Source organism: Orussus abietinus, unplaced genomic scaffold, assembly GCF_000612105.2.
Source record: "Orussus abietinus isolate OABI.00-Male unplaced genomic scaffold, Oabi_2.0 scaffold5, whole genome shotgun sequence".
NCBI classification, from domain to species: domain Eukaryota; kingdom Metazoa; phylum Arthropoda; class Insecta; order Hymenoptera; family Orussidae; genus Orussus; species Orussus abietinus.
Window position 1 is genome coordinate 1,610,021 of NW_019394929.1, and position 21,894 is coordinate 1,631,914.

Genomic DNA, 21,894 nt, shown 5'->3' on the forward strand with positions numbered 1-21,894 from the left:
TCGAGGGGGCGTTTTTTAGATCTCTGTAAAATCTCATCTCTCGAAAGGGTTCTAATATTATTTCGGAGATTCTCGGTTAATGTTAGATAGATACCTTCACGGCAGAGAAGACGTCGAATCCGGGGCTTCCAAGTTCGCCCTTCTCTCCCTTGCTTCCAGGTAGACCCTGAAAATAATAGACTCGTGTTTTTTCTCCAGTTTAATTTTTCTACATACACCCACGCCTTTTTCCAAGTGAAAGGTCGGAAGATAAAATAAAAATCAATACCGCCGGAGTGGCAGGAATTTTGCATTAAAATTCATGGCGAAATGTAACGCATTTCGTTGTGGCGGTTCTCCGAATTATTTTGGATCTTTCTTTTTGGACCGATCGGATCGAATCATCTATCGATCCTCCGGGGCATCGGAGGCGCGTAATAATTCTCGATAGAGCAAATGGAAATCTATATCCGCGATATTTCAGAAAAATCTTGCGCGACATTCCTGATCCTCATGAAAATGCAGGAAGGCGGACCACGCGATGCTTCCGTGGATTTTAAGTCTCTTCGCCGATGGCGGGGAAAAAGTGCAGAACTTGTTGCAGATTTATGGGGGAATTCTGAGGCGAATGGGAAATTTGGGGATTTTATGCGCTTCGAAATCTTACCGGGTCTCCTTTGGGTCCATCCAAGCCGATCGGGCCCTGAAATACATAATCTCCGATTAGCGTCTCCTCGGGCTCCCGGAAGTTGAGAAGGAAACAAAAGTGAGAAACTCGAGACACTGCACACAGCATCGCAAATCTACCTTTACGTATGCAGGGGAGTACTAAGAGAGAAAACGAAGGAGTAAATCGGAGAACACAGAGAACACCCCACAGATCAAGATGCTTCCAAATACATGAGTTCCAACAGGATTTATTCCACCGTGTGAGTTCGGGTTAGTAATTCTTCTACTTCACCGTTCTAATAGTGAGCTTTCGGTTAAATGGTCGCTGTTAGTGTTGGCAATGCAAGACATACGAAACAATTAAAGGAGTACTGGAACCCACGAGACCACCGTTGCGTAGCTGGAACAGAATGTTACGTGATGTCAATTCATTTCACAGAGTCGATAATTAAATGAAAGGACGAAGAAAAAAGTCGAGGGTGGAGAAGGACGAATTTTCCATCCTGCAGATGGAAACTCCGATTTTTTCTTTAAGTTAAGTAAAAGCGCGAGGGAAAAAAATTGGAGCGAAGGAAATAGGGCGCCGAGGTGTGAATATCAATTTTTTGTAAATCAAGTACAAAGGCGAGGAGAAAATTGAAGGTGGAGAACGGGTCAAGGTGTGAATTTGAATTTTTGAAAGTCGAGGAGAAGAGCCGAGGAAAAAATGGGCCGTAAGAGACAAGGCGGAGATGTGAATTTAAATTTCTGGACACTTTAAATGGGGGAAATTCGGAGATGGAAAGTGGGTCGAAGGTGAGAGGTGAATTCCAATTCCTCGGAGGATTTTTTTCTCTCGGATCTGCAATTTCGTAGAATCGGCGCCAGGACTCGCAAGCGGATTAATGCGGAGGTCGTTCGTCAGCATTTATTTCCCGAGGAATCTTTCCATATCGGATTTACGTGGACGCGAAACTGTGAAGTCACCAGGGCCGGACCGGTGCAATTTACAACGCGAGAGCGCATAATCCTCGACTAATATGAACACCCCGCTCGGAGTATTAATCAGGATTTGAGATTAGTGTTGATGAGGACGTGGGATACGGAAATTTGACGAGCCGTAGTAGGGTTTAATGTCCATCCCGTTATACCCGACCTACACCAATGACTGTACTACTCGGACGAACTACTTTGGCGCTGCATTTCACAATTTCTTGAACCATCCCCCAACAATAAAGAAATAAATTCCCAAAGTTCCATCTCCAATAAAAGTACAGAAGGGTCCAGCAAATTTCAGCCATATCGCCTTTATAAGTTCCAAAAATCGCGGAAAGTTTCCAATCGGCAATTTTCCGCGATTTCTTCGCCGCGCCAAAATTCAAGATGGCCGACCGGTCCTCACCGACTCGTCAATCGAATTTTCTTCAAGGTTTTGGTCATTGTGAAACGCGCTCCGTGAATGGTGCCGATCCCAGATAAGGAAAGGAGAAAGAGACAGGCAGAGGCCTGGAGAGATCGACTGGCCGAGAGAGAAAGAGAGAGGGAATCGTGAATAAACGAACCGGGAACCCAGGATAGCCGCGGAGTCCATTGAGTCCCTGCAACAAACCAACGCACCAGTCGTCATGTAGACAATACAAGTATCTATGGATGAGTCACATGAGTATTCGCGTGTGCTTTAGGGGCGAGCTTTGGGGCGTTAATAATTCACGGAAGGGAGCGATGCCGTTCCATCCTACGCATCGGCAAGGAGCCAGGAGAAAGGCGCTCCTGGAGTCCTACTTTACCGACCCGAGGCCAACGAATGGCTGCGAGCTTGCGACTTGCGAATCGCGAATTGCATCTCGATCTACGAGAAGACCTGGACCTCCGTCTCTTAGAAATACGAGATCCCCCAGAGAGGTAAACCAGTAAACTCTGCTCTCTCAATATAACCTCGATTTTGAAACTCCACATCTATTTTTCAAATTAAATTAATCAAAAACTGGAATAAATCGCTCTCGTCCCTCTAAGGGTATTCTCGATGTCCAAGGCACGTATCGACATTTTAAAAATTAAATCATGAATTAATATTAACGAGTATTAATTTTCCAGGGGTCGTGAGATGCATCGAATCCCAAGTCGCAACCTCTATCAGTCACCAGGAAGTTAATGCTCGCTCTGGGGGTTTGATCTTGAAATTCGAAGGCAAGGGTTACATTTTGCCCGCTGAAAGAGACGCTTCGGAGGCAGAGGTATCGTCTGTGTGCAGTATGCTATCGGATGCAGTTGTGCTCTAATTCTAAGGGGAAAAAAAAAAAAGAGAAAACGATCCGGCGAGTCTTGGATATTGGTGGTCCTTACCGTGGCACCCTGGTCGCCTTTGTCGCCCTTGGCTCCCTGAAATATCACAGCGAGAGAATTTAATGAAAACCGCCGAGAGGCGTCTCGGCCCACCTCTTGCACTGCCAATTCGACGACAAATATTTGGAAGCAGTCGACCCACCCGAAGGAGAGAGTCAAAGAAGCAAACTCGGAGCCGAATTGATACCAGATAGCAGTGAGGTAGAGAAAGAGACAGAGAAATTAAAAAGGGTGTAAATAAATAATAATATACCGGGAAACCGTTCTTGCCAGCAGCCCCGACCGTACCCTGTAAGAAGGGGTACACAACGTTAAATAAGACACCTCCAATACACATCGGGCATGCTAAGCGAATACTCGATTCAATTACACCATAGGAAATGGCCAATTTCCTCCATTTATGGGCTACACGACATGCAGGGTATTTATCGCTCCAATTACGCGGCCCGTTGATATTTACATCGCTGATTATACGTATCGCTCTTCCCGATATGAGCTTTCCAAAAAAGAGACGTCGATTTGAAATCGCTCCCAGAATCCGTGCAAATTCAGGAAGTCGATAGGAATTGACTAGAAACCTCGGATAAATGTAATCTAATTCATAATCCAACAACGACGTAACAGAAAATTGCGCAAAAAGGAAGGAGAAAGAATTTCATATCGAGGAAATGCGAGGAGAAGTCTGCCTATTTAATCCAGGAACTTCCTTAGTACCGAGGAGCAGATTTCCCTTATCAGCGCACTGATATAAAAAAATTCTGGCCAGCATGCTCGCGTCTATTTTAGGAAGGCTCAATTTTTTAGGAGAGGTCTGCCTGTTTAATTCAGGGAGTTCCTCAGTACCGAGAGCAGATTTCCCTTATCAGCGCACTGATATAAAAAAATCCTAGCTAGCATGCTTGCTTCCATTTTAGGAGAACTCAATTTTTCCACAGGGTACTTTCCATTCGACGGCGTCGACAAGCAGTGTCATCGATCCTACACCATGCACTACTAGCTTTAACCGGAAGTTGTTAATTGTAATCAGCGTAATTTATTGCCAGAGGGTAATAAGACGTGGAGGAACTTACGGGTTGACCGACCTCGCCTTTCTTCCCCTTTCTGCCCCTTTTCCCTGGCGGTCCTGCCTCACCAGGTGGACCTGAAACGTGATTAAACCTTGTTAAAAGAAAGAGTAAAAAGCGCGAAAACGGCCACTTTGTACGTACTCGGCAAACGTACAAGCTGTACCGGTAAAGCGAGTACACCGAGTACAAGCTCGCTCGATCCTCCGAGGCGGTGGAACGAGAACGAGCGCGCATCGATTATTGCCTCCGCAAATTGCATGGCAATCTTACATTTATCGACTCCCAATTGGACACGACTTTGTGGAGGTGATTGCGAAATGCCTTGCCAGTTAGCGCCGGTGACGAATGATTTTTTCCTCCCGTCCTGCGAAAGTGCGAAAATAATTCCCGTCCCTCGAGCTCGCGAGAATCCCCGCAATTAGAGAGCCGCTCGTAAAGCGAGAAATAATAAGGAACGCTCCCGGGGGAATTGTGCAATTTTAACGACTTCATCGCGACCCCCTCCCCCGAATGAGTATGATAAACAGGGATGCGAAATAAAAAAAAGAAAGAAAAAGGAAATGGGAAGGAAACATGATAAATAAAGCAGCCTCCGGGATGACTCGCGAGCCAGAGTGAATTAATCTCCTGGCGAACTTTTCTCAGATTTATTCAATAAAGTTGCAAATTCTGGCCCCGTGGACCATTTCTCATTTCTGCTTGATTATTCTCGATTCGATGCATAAACGAGGCCGGAGGTGGGAGGGGTCGATTTATTTTTTCAGGGGTGGAGTCGATATCGAAGTCGCTCGATTTTCAAGACTTCTTTGGATTTTCGGATTTTCGGAATTGCTTCGATTGGGGCGTCTTCGAAGCGGCTCTTATGGAGGGCCAATTTCCGAAATTCCTTCTCTTGAGTCGAAAGGGCTTGCCGACAAAGCGGGCGAGTACTTCTCGGTGCATAGGTGGGGTAATGGCGTACACGTCCGCGTGGGATGCACTCTCTATTTGAATAACATTATACCCGTAACGGGTTACGGAGTGATGCTGTCCGCATTGTCTACAAACTTGCATCTCTCGGTACAAGTACCACTGGCTTTGAGTACCGGTGTAAACCGAGAGTGATATAAATGCTTTGGTAAACCCGAGCCTCGGTGCATCCGCGGATTGCGATGCATTATCCAGGGTCAATCGAAATGTCACCGAATTCCGGCCATTGCGGCCTCGGTTTTGTTGCTTTTTGTTATTTTGTTATATGTGTTTAAAGTGGGATTTACTTTGTAAACCCATGTTTACACTTGTACGGTTAAATGGGAATTTATTGCAGAGGAGCTGCGCAGAGTCGAGCACGAATGTTCCCTCTATGTTATTTCTATGGCCTACGAAAATCTTGGGAAATTGGCGAAAGCTCCTGACAAGTTGATCGGGTAATAGATGTACTCTCGTGGACGGGTGTAATTTATTACGTTGCCGCTAAGTCAACTCTATTTACTTAATGACTTGCGTGGGCGTTACAAGTGCAGTAACCGAGACACTCGAAAGGAGTCCACACCGATTTCTCGTCGTTCCACATCGAGTAAAAGTCGAGACAACTTCCTCGCGTCCTTTAAATCTTATTTCGTTTTTCTTATTACATCGTTATCATTTTCATATCGTACGCAGAGAAAGAAAAGAAATTTCACTGAACCAAGAAAATATTTTGTCAACGGAGAATCATTTTATTCGACTGAAATAAATTCCAATTAATTGAATGCAACAGTTTTCTTTTTATTTTTTCAGGATTATGACGATTTATTTAATATAATAATTACTCGAGTCGAATTATTCTTGAATTAACGAAATATTTCTTTGGTTCGATGATAATTTCTTATCAGTGGAGGAGGCTAGGTGAATTTCTTTTTATACGAGGAGTGCATCCTTCGGTTCAGGAAAATCGGGGAAATAAAGTCGATAGTCCTCGTTGTCTTATCGTGTCGTACCAAGATAGAGATTCGTCCCAAGTTACAGGACAACCCTTTCGAGGGTTTAGGGCCGAAATCGTCCAATGCGTTTTATGTGGCTAATTTATGAGCCCTTTGCCTCCGGCTTGAGATTTATCGAAGGCGATCGAGGGTTTCCGACATCGCTCTTCCATCGATCCCTCGATTTTACGGCGCGGAAGAAGTGCCCCGGAAACAGTGTAAATTGTTTTAAAGCGTCATTAAATCCGGCGATGCCCTTAAACCCTTGAAATCGCCCTGAATGGGCCCCGAAGGTAAGAGCACGCCCGGAAATATTTTCTCCCCGTAAATCCAGCCTCGGAAATTTATTCCACCCCTCAAAATAGACGAATGGAATAATCCCGGAAGCTCAGTTTTTCCTGCGTTTCCCGGGAAATGTAAAAGCTCTCCCTAAGGACGAGTTTCTCGACCGTCCACCTAGAAGCACTCGAATCGATACTCTCGAAGTTCTCCGAACGGAAATACTCGACCATTCTTATCGTCGAGTCGATGAAATAAAGCCCTGAAGAAAACCCCATGATTCGAGGAAACTCAAGCCCTGATTGTCTCCACCGAGGATATCTTAGACACAGAGAGAAGAATAAAAAGCAAATTCGAGAGAAGGTACAGATGATAACAAAAAAATAGGGAAAAAAATTCCAGAGTCGATTTCTGGCCGAATTTCAATCCCCGGGAAAAGATTACCATTAAATGGCATTTTATGGCATTACATTACCTCGGATTTATTTCGCGGGGGAGGTCGACTTTCGATTATTTCTCCTTTTTTCCGGGCCATTCGGTCGCGATTTTACGACCTGGCACATCGAGTATCGGCCCACCGGGAGGCCGGCCAAGAATAACCCTGTATTTGCCGAGAAAACAGAAATATTTTCATAGGTTTTTCAGGGAAACGAGAACGCGCCGCCGCGTCGTTCGGGCATTTAACCTCCACGTGGGCATTATTCCCCCGGCGCAAATATTTTCCCGGGCTTACCTCGTCTACGCTTAACTTTTTCTCCCTTTTACCCGTGAATTTCCGGACTATTTCTGGCCAGGAGTCGAGCAGGTGCGGAAAAAGGAATCGACTTAGAAGAGTCGGTACTTTCGAGGGGATTTCGCGCGACAGTTATATCGGACCCGGCCATCGAGTTATACGGCGAGTTATCGGTAAATGAGAGCAGCAGCTGCATTTCGGACAAGAGGCACTGTTCCTGGCAGGTCAACAAATGCAATAATCCGAAACGACGAGCCCGATGGACGTCCCGTGTCCGGTAACGACTCAATCGGGCCGAGGACGCGGAATTTGGAAAAAAGGCGGAAAATAGGGGAAGCGAACAAAACAATTGGGGGAAAAAACTGGAGCGCGCAAGCGAAATCGATTTCCCCTCCTTCGTGGTATATCTCGAGCTACGGGGTTTTCGTTTTTTAAGACGTCATCGGTTACACAAAGAGTCGAATTTGTTCCCCGTGGAAATGCCTGGATAAGCCGCCTGCGGAGTTATCAGTCTTGCTAGAGGGTGATGCATGTCGGGTGTCGCCATTTGTCCGTCCACCCTGTACTACGTCGGCCTCTGCAGGGATATTTTATCCCAGCGACGATGCTCGGGCTCTTCGCTACATTTGTTTATCGAAACGAGCCCGCTAACACGCGATATTTTACTGAAAAGTCGAGAACTTTAAATTGGATATCCGCACAGGTGGCCGCGCCCCTCGAAGTGCCGGGGCGAGAATTAATGCGACGGGAGATGGAACGTAGGGACATTTTTTATACATTTTCCTCCATATTTTGTTCAACACACAGGAAAGAAATGAGCGTGTCGTGGGTACTGTAGATAAACTTACTGCCCCATAAAAAAGAAATATAGAAATATTAATTTCTTAAGGGACACGCGCGCTCTCTCTGGCGACCTGAAATGAAATTTCCACGTTGGGAAAAAGAAATGCCCCGAACCAAAGAAATTGTATTTTTTATTGAAACAATAATTATTTCGCTCGAGTCTTCGCGATGCCGAATAATCCAATTTATTCGATTTAATTCGAGTCAAGTAATCATCCTTCGAATTGACTTGATTATTTCTTTGGTACCATTCGGAGAAAGATTTCTCTGGTTCGATGAATAATCTTTTCTTTCAGGGTGGGTTTTTAGATAAGTTATGATAGAGATTCCTTTTTTTTTCACGAGGTTTCAGGTGAATCATTGTGAATTAAAATCAGACGTACAGGAAATGGGGAGCCCGGAAGGAGGCGTGACGAAGACCTCGACTTCATGACGTACCTTCGTCCTCGTTACGTCAAGTGACTAAGCGGCTCTTTCGGTGAAATTTTGGGGTAGGCCCCCTTCCGAATTAATAACTCGGGTCTGCAAAGCTCACTGGAAAACTACATTACAGATTCCGGTCGATTCATCGCTCGTCGTGTCCCGGAATACGCAGAATACCCATCGAGGGGTGACAGGGTGGAGCACTTAATATTCCCCGATTCGTCCCCAGGAATTATACATCCGATTCGCCGTCACGAAATGGAAAGCTGTCGGAATTACGCGCCCTCGGCGTGAATCGTGAAAACGAAACGCCACGTAAATTCAGACAGGATGTATATATACATGAATTTTAATACGTGGAATTTTAATAACAATTTTTGTCCGGAACGTTTCTTGGTGGAATCTTTGGATAACGAGGAAAGTTCACCTCGAGTCGTGGAAAGCGAAACTACGCGATCGGGATTAAGCTCGCGGCTCTGCTCGGAACTCGAATAAAAGTTTTCCAAAGTGGCCGTCTCGTTATCTGGGCCTGTTAATTAATTAATCCGGATATCCGGAAAGCCAATCGGGAGTTTTCGCTACCGCGAAAGGGCCCTTAGAGGGAAACAGTCGAGGCTCTCCAAGGGCGGAAAAAGCCTCGGACTTTGAAAACAGGGATGGAAACTTAATTCGTCGGCCAGCTGGGATTTACCGGGCCGGAAGTGTATATACCAGAAGTTTAAGAACTACGGTCAGCCATGTAGCTTCGTCCTGTCAGCGGTACAATTAATTTCGGACGTTTTTCCCTCCACCGAGAATCGACTCTTCGATCCCTCGGGAAAAGTTTTTCGGGGGCCAATTAAGTGTCGAAAGTGCTTCCAGCTTTCTTCGACCCTTTTGCCTGGAAGGGTTAAGGGATTTTCCAGAGCCCTGGCTTAAGCAGGAAACCTCGTCGTGTGGCTACGAAGTTTCTTATGATTTTAATCCGACCGGAGATTTTGCCGGAAAATTCTCTCCTGTTCGTCCTGGAACGATTGGGCGTCGAGAAAATCGCCGGAAATTCAGACTTAACCTGGAATTAATTCCGCCCGTGCTTAGCTGGAAGTCTTGTAGGGGTTTCTCTGGAACCCCTTAACCGCGCCTTAATTTTGAAAAGCCTCATCAACGAGCAGAAGGTGACTCGTGAAATTAAGTATTCATAATATCCTCGATTTTTCCTCGCCGCCTTAATCATCCCTTAATTTCGAAAATCAAGGGTCTCATAAACGAGCGGATTGTGACTCGTGAAATTCATCCACGTCTTCATCTTCATCATCACCGTCCGGGATAATAATTATTCCTAAAAATTCCGAGAGCCTCACCAACACGAATACGCCCTTTTTCTCGTATCATGAAATTTCCTCGGAGGAAGTCATCACGTAAATGGTTTTCATATCGTTGTGAAAAACCCGAGAAGGTATCGAAAGCTTACGAAGGGAGGTCGGCTGCAGAACGAGATGCTTATCCGAGGAGATAGACCTCATCTTCCCGATCTAGGCGATTAATCAACTTCACCTTAGCCCATTCCGATTTAGGGCTCAATTTAGCCGCCTCACCTTGCAGCCTTTTTCAGGATTTCTCGGCCCTCGAAGGATCCTCCGGCCAACGAGGCGAAACATTCCTGGGAGGACCCGATACCTATCTCTCCTCGGCTGATTTTTTATTCAGAGGAGATAATCTCGCTCGGTTTGTAAGCCGACGATTTTATTCCGTTTGTAAGGTCCTGTTCTACAAGGGCTGATCGCGCCTCCAGGATTGCGCGCCATTAATAAACCGCGGTCATAAGAATTATAGCCCGGGAATTAGGAATCCTCGTCGAGGACTCCGATTTTTTCTCATTTCATTCCCATCCAACACGTTCGCGGTAAAACGGGCTTCTTTAAGAGGGATCCCTCGGATGGAATTCCCCGAAATGAGGGGAATAATGCAGATATTAATAAACTTGGGGTAGTAAAACAAAACGAGCCGAGTTTCATCCCCTCGTGGCCATATAGGTGCCCACGTGGGTGGAAATAGGTACGTCTCGGAAGATTGGACGAGGTCGGGTTAAAGAGAGCTAAAGAAAGTTCGGAGAAGTTACCCTGCAAAGGGTAAAAAAAATTGCCCTACATTTTTCAGGAATCTTTAATAATAACATTTGGCCTAGGGGCTTTGGAGACGTGAGGGAAACATGGGATTTGTATATTTTTTTTAAGCTGCATCGGCTTGACTGAATTTTTCAGAAGGTCGCAGCATCCCATCTCGGTCCAGCGGGGATATTAAGACGACCTCCATTACTAGAAAGCATTCCGATGAAATATCACTCTTAATATCTCTCGTCCTAAAAAGCGTGAAGTTTACGATCTGGAAATACCGTCCCTAAATTACTCGGCGTGGCTAAAGCGACGTCCATTACCACCGGAGGTGTCATTACGGTTCCTCTCGGCGCTACCGAGATTTCGGATAGTAATTTCTCATAGGCGGCCTCCCGGAGATGCTTTCTGGACAGTCGAGCCCTTTCGAGGAATCGAGGTGGAGTTCCTAGAGGAGGATTCAGATCCGCCATTGTGTCGGAATGCGTGGAGTAATTTATGCTGGACCAGGGATGCTGCGGCAGTTATTTCACGCCCTCGCGGTCCAGGGGACTTCCCATCTTTTCCCTCCCCGATGGTCTCGTAATTGAGATCGGAGATAAAAAGAGAATTATTTAGCACGGAGGGACGGGCCCTATCGATTCTTTTATTTTTTCCCCCGTTCCCCAGAATCCAGGAGGGGGAAATCTCTAAGCAAAATTCCAGGAAAGGTGTGAATAAACATCCAGATGAATTCCCGAGTATCTGTGGGGGATTCCGAGATTTACGCCTCTCAGAGGAGGATGCTGGATCGGCTGAAGAGATTCCCTCGGGAAGTGGGCTCGCGATTCGGTAACGAAATTAAAATGAAAATCCGAAGAACGGCGGGCGTCTCGGTTAGGGGTTTATTCCATTATGGAGTTTTTCCAAGGGGCAATTACGAGAGCGAGTCGAGGTCAATCTCATCCCGGGAAAGTTGGGAACTTAGGTCAACTCTGTCAGATCCTACGTGAGCTGGGGAGCCCCATTCCAACCGGAAGGTAAACTCGAAGGAAATAACTCCAGGTTTCGAAACAATCGAACGGGTTGATTGGAACTTTCGAAATGGTCCCATCATTTGCTGACATGAAAAATGGAGGGAAGGCAGGAGGAGAAGGCGATATCAATTCCCCGGGTAAACAAGCATCGATTATGGAGGGAATTTCACCTCGCCCTGGAGAAGTCATTAATTTTTTTCCCCCCGAGGTGGGAGCGTGAGGACACTAAAAAAAGGGGATAAAAAAAATAGTAAGTCCTGGGATCGTTAGTGGGGATTACTATTAATCGGTGGAAACGTCGAAGGCGGAGGATGGTCCAACGATCACGAAGGAGCTCCGCGTATATCCGACGTGGATTAATGTTAATCCTCATAATTACGCCCTCGATAGAGTACGGTTGGAATTAATGCACGAAGTTTTGGGAAGCGCGAGCTCTTTGATGTCTACCGGGCCTTAATTGCCTCCATTTGGTGCGCGTTTAAGCAAGGGGAGCGTTTAAGCCAATGCCAGCACAAATTTGATGCTCCACCTCGTTACATTTACGGGGTGAAACTCCCATTTGTTTGCGTCCGTTTTACCGGCTGCGTTTACGGATAGCAAAGCGACTCGGATGGTTTTCTCCTCGGATGCACCGGCACAGGGATCCGTTGCAAATTTAACCGGAACCCGAGACATCTCCCTGGATACGGGAGAACCCTCAAAGGGAGCCGAAAGTCGGGATCTCACTTGATACCCCACCCATCCGGTCCTCCGGTTCCCGGTGCCTTCATTTAATCCAAAAAATCTCTTAATCCGAAAAATAAATCGCAAACGCTTTCGAAAGTCCCAATAAAAATTCACACGTCGAGGGAAATTCATTTGAAATATAAATAAAGTGAAATATAAAAAATAGAAATATAGGTTGGTGGTTTCGATATTTTCCAGGTCAATGTGAGGGAAAAATGAAATTTTCATGACATGTTCTCTCTAGGCCTGGAATTTCTCGCGCGTCCCTGGGTGTCGATCTCTCCCATGGTTCCCTAGGGAACTGACCCCATGAGCCATCGTGTCATCCGATTTTGAGTCGCCCGACATATGGGAGCCCATATTCGTGGAGGTGCTCGCGTGTCGGGGGCTCGCTTACGGGGTGTAGGGTTACTAATGGCACCATGGGACCATGGGACTATGGGACTATCGGACCATTCCGGGCACCGGCGGAAAGAAGACCGATCTCTACAGAGCTACCGCCGTGGAGATCGGTCCGGATCGGCCGTCCTTGCGGAAGCGATGAATCACGAGGAGCCTCCTGGTCCCTCTGTCCTGTCCGCGTGCGATTCCGCAATTGATAATTTATTGCCGCGCATTTTGCGCGAGGGAAATTTATGCGCAGACCAAGAGAGAGAGAGAAAGCCAACGACCGAGGCGTTTCGAAAGCGCCACGGATCATTTTTCTCGCCGCTAAAAAATAAAATGACACCGATAAACGATCATTGGTCTCGAGTAATACTCTCTAACTTCAAGCGTTTAATTATTAATTGTTACATAATTACGGAATTATTTTATTTACTCGAGTCATTTGAGCTCTGGTTTCCGCGCTTAAGTACGAAACCTCCACTCTGCTGTCGAGCAAGAGGTCTGGCAACTGCTCATTCAATTTCAAGGATAGTTCCGGCAGTCGCCTAGGGGGGACCCCGGTTCCCGAAGGAACCGCCACTAGGCAGGAGAGGTTTCGCCCTCTCGACGTGGACCCTCCTCTTCCTCGGGCTCGCCTCGCGTGCGCCTGAGTTATGCGCCGAACGCGTTGCGGCCATTCGTTATGTGTGAAATTTCTACCGGCATTTCTCATCGAGCGGGAGCAATAAATAAGAGGCTGCCCGGTAACATAATATTTCGCCGGAAGTTTATTTCGGCACCGCCGCGCCCTCTGCTCTCCTCTAAAAAATTAATAAAAATCTAGAGCACACGTGTGGCCCCTCTCTGGATACGCAGGCGTGTATCTCTTAATGTCAAAATTTATACATTGATTTTTAATCCCTGCTTGATAATGTTATCAGGGCTCGGGATGATGTGGGCGATCGATGGGCTCTCTTTCGGAAGGTTCACGATTTTTTAGGGACTCGTTCCCCCCGTGGGGGAGCATAATTTCGCCACGCTCCGACGAGCAAGTCTCCAGGATTTACGGCGGTACTCCACGGGAAGTCATGCCGGAGGTTCGGTAATGACTCGGGCAACAATGCGAGCATCCGCGACGTCACCTCCCGGTAGGTACTCGAGGGTGGTGGGTGGTTTCCGAAATTAGCATAACCGATAAATATTTTGTCGGGAGACAAAACGCCTCGATTACGCGCGACACCCGCGGCTCGTCGTGGCGGAGAGGAGGGTCCATCTCCACCCACGTGGCCGAGATTAATCCGCCTCTTCGTTTCCACCTCGAGAGTCGATCCGACGTATCGAGCCAGCATCCCGAGTCGCGACATACGCGCGTCTTATTTTAAAAAATGTTTACAAAATTTTCAGCCATCGTGACAATTCTATTTTTCTCCCCTTCAAGTAGACGATATATTTGCGTTACTTCTCCCGCATTTTATTATTATACTTTCCCGCTAAGTTGGACGATGTTTTTTTTTCATCCAGCAAACGGACCCCTTGTTCTCGGGATCGAGAGGAAATTAAGATCTCCCCCATGGTCGAAGGCCTATCTGCGGAATTGAATAAGCCCTATCTTCGGGGCGAAGCGTCGAGGGGTGAGTTTAAATCGAAGCGGCGATAAGCGCGAATCGCCCCCGGCGAAATAAAAACCGGCCGGACGATGATAAATTGCGGCGACTCGTCCTTTTCCCTCGAGTTCGTCCTTTTTCCTCCTCCGTGCGAGAATTCTCGTTTAATGCGACGACCTTTAGCCGCGGTACATGCACAAGTGCACTTAACTAATGACCGTCCCCTCCCACCTGGCGCCAATTGTCATACAAGGATCCCGAGGGAGAGGGCAGCAGGGGTTTTGCGGGGAAGAAAAATACCCGTCCGGGTGAGGTGCGGGGGGCGGAATTACCCGACGCCCTCGTGAAAAGGGGAGCACCTCCACCTACAAATTGCCACTTTTCCTGAAAACCCTCCCGATTGAAGTGCAACAAAGAAAAATGCTCTATCGAGGGGGATTTAACTTTCCCGTAAGCGTAGGTGTCATCGGTCGATCGAATTTAATTACACGCCCTTGGGAAATCGGGGGGAAAATTAAATCGACGTTGGGAGGACAAATTGTTTACTTGAGAGCGTTTGATCCGTGTTGGAAAATAGCGGAGGGCACTTGAATCGCGGTTGACGACTGGTCCCGGCCACACAGGTCGTTTACCGTGGTATTTAACGATGCGCATATGTAAATGACGATCTTTTACGACAGGGGGCCGCACCGCCGAGAGCGTAGGTGTTGCACGCGTGTAGGCACGCGTGTAATTCCTGTCGAGAATTAGCCTCCCGTTAGCGTTTTGCACGGCGGAGCGTCACCTCGTTCCGCGAGGAAAAAGGCTCATCACGCGATCTCGGATGCGGTTTATAAATCTCGGCCTACGGCCGATTATTAAGCGAATAAAACTCGCGCCTACTCGGAAGGACGCGCGTTAATGGCCGTCCACGCCCCGCCGAGCTTCCGCCATGGCGAAGTTTATATTAATTCGTGATTTAACGCCTTTCGGCGCGAAATAGAACAGGCAGATTTCAAGACAAGGAAGGGAAAAGGAAGGTGCGGTATATTTTATAGGCGGTATCGTACATAAAAGCCTGAAAATCGTGAATAGAACGCATTTGAGAAGCCGAACGGGGGTGACTCGAGAAACCAAGATGGCGGCTACGTCGCTGGATATACGGCAAGATCGAAAGGAAAAGGAAGGCGCGGTGCCTTTCATAGGCTGGATAATTCATGGAGGTCTGAAAATTATGAATAGAGCGTATTGTAGCGTATGTCACACAAGGTATTGTGAAGGATATTCGGTTATTCTTTATAGGATTTAAGAAGGTGAACGGGGGACGCGGAAGACAAGATGGCGGCGTTCGGTATATGGAGGAAGAGATCGAAGGGACGCATCCGGCTGTCCTGACAGTCCCTGGGAAACATGGGTTCGATACTTTATTACGAATCACGGTGTCGCAGGGGCGTTAAACCGGTGAGGGCATAAATTAGCGGTTTTACTGCCGCGACGCCATTAAATTCACTCGGAACCGTAATGGCGGGGCGCGGAAGTCCGCGAAAAGCCGACTTTCCCCCCCGACTTCGACACGAAGCTTTATCGGGGATTCCGCCGACTGCCGATAAATTCGAATAATTGTAAATCAAGGGCGGACGCTTTCGGAGGCAGGGATGCTGGGAAAAAAAAAACACGGGCTGGAGAGATAATTGATGAAACGCTGGGAGAAACACGCGCTCCGCCACCCCGGGCGGTTTCTGAGCCCCGGAAAACCCTTTGGAATTCGACGGGGTGGTTCCCGAATATTCGTTAACGTTGGTCGCGGGTTGAGGAAGCAATTTCGAGGGGGAAGGCGAGGAGAAGCGCCTGAAACGAGCTGCAGCTTCGGGGCATCCGTGTCTTGGCTTAGCATTCTAATCAGGAGATTCTTTTCCGGGGGCGAGGTCTCCCCTCCGTGCACTCGAAATTATTTCTCCTGAAAGAGTAATGGAATTCCTCTGATAGAATCCGTTTATTGACGTCTCCCGAGGGAAGAAAAAAGAAAATCCTGAAAAGATTGCGCCTGGCGTCTTTTCAATAATACCCCAAGGAGACTAGGCGTTCCCTTTTTTGTATGAAGTAAGAATTACCAAGAAAATTGAAAAAATTGGTTCTGGCAACCCGAGACTCTCTTCTCATTTTTCTCATTTAAGATCTCCCGGTACGCGGGGATATTTATTTCTCTTTATTTGCGTCTGTGTGGTGGAAGTGGCAGGTACTTCTTTGAGGAACTTTCTTTTCCGAGGATCTCTCTTGTGCGCGCGTCGATGTCTCTGCAATCTCGCGGTCGGCCGAAATCGCCGAAGAAGTGGCGAAGTTTTGCGCATTGTCGAAAACTTTCCGTGACCTATGCGAATTCCCGGACAGGGGGGTGGTCCATTTAGAGCCACGCACAGCTGCCGGATAATGGCCCCTCTGACAAAAGACTCGGCCAAGAGAGCCGTGGCGTGTCCGGGAGTCCGCCTCCTTTTCCTGGGAATTTCTGGCCAGCTCGCAAGATGCGACTGCCGCGGACTTTGAAGTGCATTCGCCGCCTTGTTATCCTCTCGTTTGTCGTAATCCGATCTGGTTCCTTCAGCGAAGGAACGAGTTCCAAGAGGAAACGGATGCGTCGCGATCGAGGGTCATTACGGTCCCAATCATTCTTCCCTTTCCGTCCTCATTTTTATACATTTTTTTCTCTACAACCCTCGGCCTTAAAATCCCCGCCGCCATTAGTAGGAATTTTCCCGAAACAGAGTCGAGCGAGGCTGGAGCACCTGGTTCGTTACGTGTCCTCCATTTCGCGACGTCAGCTCTAAAGTGTCCCTCGGTGCGGCAACGAGGGAGTAACTCGATCTGGCAAAAGTCATTACGGCCCAGAAAAGCCCGGGTGTTTCGCTGGAAGGACGTTTTTCCTGCTGCCCCGGCGTGTATTTCCTCAAGAACGAGCGAGCGCGCCGCCATCTTGGTTCCCTCGGGGCGCAGCGCGTCCTTCTTTCCGCGGCGCATGAAAAGCGCGCAAAAAGGCCGCTACATCTGCGCCGGGTGTAATGAATGTTCAATGTGTCGTAATAATCGCGTAAAGGGAACCGCCGGGAGGCTCCCCGTCCCGACGCCAATTCCTTTTTACTTGCACCCCCGCCATAACGGAGGAGCGTCGTTTCCTCCGGCGCTTCGTTAAGCCGTTTACCTAATCGAGAGGTCGTCGCCACGGGTGTCACCAAGGGGAACTTTGTCGCGGAACTAATTGCACTTATTCCCTGCGCACTTTTTGCCGTCCCCTTTTTGCCCTCCTCCTTTAAAACAAGGATCGCACGATAATTAAGACAAAGGCCAGAGTCCGTCCTACCTCGCTTTAACGTCATATACGTTATATACGATATATACGTATTTAGCGAGATATTTGAGGGTGATCGACCGAGGCATCGATTGTTACTCTTTTATTCGACCTTTTTGTTCGAAGAGAATGAGAAATTTCTTCGGGGCCGAATTTTCGTAATCCCGTTTCCACGGCCGGAGGGAAGTTCATTCTTCGAGGCCGCGGCCATGTTGGCTTTCATCGTTGACGTGCCCCCACAATTACAGGGCCCCCCTCGCCCCCTCGCCGGCAACGGGACGTTATAAAAGCGAAGCGGCGAGAGAGGGCCAGCGAGTCGATTGCCCCGGTGATGAGGTTATTCCGCCCTCCCCAAGGGATGTGACATCATACTGAATATTGCCGGCGATAAATAGAAAATAAAAGAATTTCCGCCCGACCGTCCACCCGCCTCTCTCGGCCGGAACAAATCTCGATTAAATTATTCTGGATCCCCACCGGCCGGACTTCCTGGACCGGAAGTCGGGATTACGCACACGCGCACTCCTGGCCGGACAGTAAACACGGAGCTTCCCGGTCGGCAGAATCGCCGAGGCTCGTCTCCGAGGCGTGAAATACTGCGTTTCGTTATTTCTCATTTACCGCGGTGAAATATTTTTCGGAAATCCCGTTTTCCTGGAGGACGAGTCAACGGAAGAGGAGAGGTTATTCTCCTCGCGTCTTCGGCGGCCATTTTGGATCCCCTCGACCTCCCTCTTTCATTTTCGAGTCGCCAAGTTCGGTTTTACTTTTCTTGTAAAATATTTCCCCGGGGGATTTTCCGCTCCCGCGGGATAATTCAACCTTGTACCGAATCTTTTGGGACCCAGGGTAGAGGGGGGTAATTCTGTCGGGTAATCGCGGCTTCGGACATCCATTTTGGATCACGACATGGCGACGACGTCGACTTCCCCCTTTCCACCTGCGGATCGCGAAGTACACGTAAGCTTCCCAAGTTTTCCGCCCCTTGCCACGGCCAATCGACCCTCGGGACCGGAAGTCCTACGAGGGGAATCTCCGGTTTAAAACGAAACTATCGACAGTTCCATCCTCCCCAATTGAGGTCCGAAGTTCCGGGAACTTCGGGTTACCAGGCAGAGATGCAGTTTCGGGTGCACTTCCCTGGAGCTGGAACTTTGGCATGCATTGCTCGGAATGTTCCCCAGGATCTAAGTCGAGTGAAGTACTAAGGTCGAGTTTCTGGCTTAAACTAGATACATTGAGCCTAAACAATGGCGAGGGAAAATGTATAAATTCGGGGAAAGCAAAATTGAAAAATACCACCACACGAGGGGTTCCTTCCGCATCCCCGAGAGCAGCTGCAAGCTGCTGCAAGCTGCTGCAAGGGAACGGAATCGCGGCTTGGGGGCAAATCCCTCGAAAAGTCGACTGTCGCTCAACTTTAAGATGGTTTTACCCGCGGGGAGGGGGGATACCCATTTTCTAAAATAAATCATCCGGGGATGAAGCCAACGGATACGCAAATTCGGCCGCACGGCCGGAATCCCGGGAGTAATCTCGCAGAAAATCGGGGTTTAACTGCAGATTGCATCCCGCCAGCGATTACGGGAAGTTTAATTTTTCAGACACACGTTTTAAGCCCTTACTTGAACTAGCTAATGATAGAATATAAAATGACGAGGGACAGAAAACGATATTTTATCTCTTCATTATAATGAAAAGAAAAAAAAAAAGAGAAATACATGTGCGGTCGTCATTTATCCACACGTCGTGTTTATTCCACATCGTGTCCGTTCATTCCGATCGAGCTGCATCCCGGCTGCATGAGCGCAGTACCCTGGAGGCCTGCACTTTTTATCAGCACGCCTAGTTCTGCGGTGTACCGCAATGAATTACGAACCGCTATTCCCCCGACGCACACGACGCACATAAGACGCACGAGCGTGCCTCGAAAGCGGCCACAAACTCCCCCGACAGAATCCCATGATAATTGATTCAATTTCCCCCTGCCTTCCCATGGGACCCGCGATGCACTTGGAATTAAGATGCAAAGGGCAATGCAGCGCATCTCGGGCTGGAATTATCCAATCGAAGTACCGCGATAAAACATGGCGAATTTCATACAGAATCTCCCGCAGCGTACGATGGCACTAGTTATTTACTCCAATTATCGTAATTACTAAATTAATAGTTAGTATCAATTTCAGGGGACTTTGAGAGGACCGAAGATTGCTTCATGTGCTAGTGACCGTTTGGAACTGCGGAGAGAGACGTAATGCATATTTGCATGTCCACGTGCATTGGCGGTATCCTTCAAGTACTGCAAGTACCGCCATGAATTACGAGCCCTCGCCCTTCGGGGTGAATAGGGTGCATAAAACCCGTAGAGTGCACCATGAAGCGCACGGGCCGCGGAGCAATCTCAGCGCATCCGAAGGTTGCGCGGTGCAGCATGGTGCAGCATGGTGCACCAACTGGTGCAACATACATACTCCGTTTATACTCGCTCGAGAAGAATGCGGGGCCGGTTAATTATTACGAATAGCTCCAGTAGAACAACGCGGGTCCGAGCGAGCTAATTAAAGTCCCATGGCATAAATCTGAAACCCTCAAACCCCCATGGCTACTTGCTTTATCATTTTTACCATTCTCTTTTTTTAAGTTCCAATCATTCTGGCTCCTAGAACCACTTCCGATTAGCCCCTAAACATTTAGAAACTTCTCATACAAGCAATTCCGTCTTACAAATAAATGAACCCTTATCAATCGTAGATCGAAAATTCGTAAAATTCGTCGCGGGAGATTTAACTAAAGAAATTCCAATCACCAAAAAATATCTTAATGTTCATTGGGTATGATTTAAAATTAAAATTCCGATTGCGAGGGGTAGAATTTTGAAGTGAGAACTGTGCTAGGTGTTGGATTTTTTTTTTTTATTTGGGAATTCGGGATAGTTTAGGATTTTTTTTATCACGATTTTCGGACTCGGAATGAGGAATGCGGAATTGGAGAACTTTGGGAATATCGGGGAAAGTTCCGAATCCCGATGATGGTATCGTACGGTAGGGTCGTTTGCACCCTATCCGAGATCGGCGATTCTTATGTCGGTACGGTCACTAAATGCCTGCACGGCCATTCGACTAATGGCGCTTTCTGCCGCGCTCCGAAACCGCGCGATAAAGCGGCGGCTACTTAAGCGAAGTCCATTTAAAAGTTTACGGGCCGAGAGTTGGCTCGCCTCGGCGCCCTCGGAAAATCCGTGTGAACGCCCCCTAAGGGTCGCGGCCCCGAATTGGAAGCCTTTTCTAATTTTCCCCGCGTCTTCCACATTTTTCCCAACCGAGGAATCGAGGCTCGAACGAAAGGAGAATAACGGCATAACGATTATCGTAAAAGTCTAGATAAACGGGGCCATTATTCTCTGCTCCGTTACGCGAGCATGGGCTTAATTCGGAGGGAAAGTCATCGGTCAACGCGAGTAATTCCTTCCTAATAATCGCTCTTGCGAAATTTAATTAAAAAATGACTACAGCTCCAGAGCTGACGGGCTACCCTAAATGACGAATAAATAATCTTTAGAGGATTTTCCAACGCGCGGTTACATCTGTCGGGATGGAATTTTCAGAGTTTCTTGGGTAACGCCGCGCTCCTGAAATTAGTTCCCGGCAGGACTGGATTATGCAGTCCGTGTAAAGTGCAGTTCGGTGTAGCGGATTTGTCGCCTACAGCCGGATTGCAGCTCGGCCGAAGTCTCGGTGAAGACGAGCCGTCTTACTTTTGATAAACGCCGCAGCTGCGCGGTACGAACGAGGCGTAAAACTCGAAACGACGGCGAGACAAGTGGAGCTGTCGACGCGAACTCGTGTACCTCGAGTGCGATATGTTTCCTGGCATATTGCGGGGATCCTCCGGCGATGATCAACGAGGAGAGTCGGAAGATGTGGAAAAACGTTCGGTCGAACGTCTCGAAGCATTCCTACTCCTCCTTCTTGGCGAAATCCAAAAATTAGACGAGAGTTTCTCAAGTGAAACTACGGTACGGTAACTACGGTACCCTTCAAAGAGTCGCTCGATTATTTTCTTCGTTTCTTCAAGGCAGAAATTCAAATTGCAAGTTGAATCTCCGTTTAGAGATCGCGATAAAAAGTTTCGGGCCTCGGACATTAAAATTAGAACTCCCGAGGGGTGCATCTATTACGCGGATTCGTTGCCTATTAAGGGAGTGACTCGTTAGCGGGAACACGAGGGGAGGACACATCGCCTTTTTTGCCGGACGGAAAATCCTCCTCTGTTAAATTCCCCGAGAAAATACAATTCTTCCCGTACCGCAGGAAGCGTCGCCTCGGTGCGGCCGTTCCGACGCGGAGGGAGGCCAAGGTACAAATTCCCGCGATGCATCTCGCAAATGGGCGAGACAGCTCGGTAATACGGGGTGTCGTTTACAAGGGAAACATTACGGAATTGCCGAATGATAAAACGGGCCGATAACTCACGGAAGCTCGGTAAAACCAAACGGCAAGCCCCGGGGGACGGGCGATG

At 48.0% G+C, this 21,894-nt stretch overlaps 1 protein-coding gene across 2 annotated transcripts in view; it reads right to left on the minus strand.

The window, feature by feature from the left end:
- Positions 1 to 21,894, minus strand: part of LOC105701317 (collagen alpha chain CG42342) — a 153,269-nt gene that overhangs the window by 20,748 nt on the left and 110,627 nt on the right. For both annotated transcript variants that reach the window (XR_002762297.1, XM_012427971.2), the window contains exons 2-6: positions 4,041 to 4,111; positions 3,224 to 3,259; positions 2,971 to 3,006; positions 647 to 682; positions 95 to 166 (exon numbers count right to left, since the gene is read on the minus strand). Coding sequence is in view for 1 of the 2 variants with exons in the window: in XM_012427971.2 (XP_012283394.1) it covers positions 95 to 166; positions 647 to 682; positions 2,971 to 3,006; positions 3,224 to 3,259; positions 4,041 to 4,111 (251 nt within the window). In the remaining variant the exon portion in view is untranslated. The remainder of the gene's footprint in view (positions 1 to 94; positions 167 to 646; positions 683 to 2,970; positions 3,007 to 3,223; positions 3,260 to 4,040; positions 4,112 to 21,894) is intronic.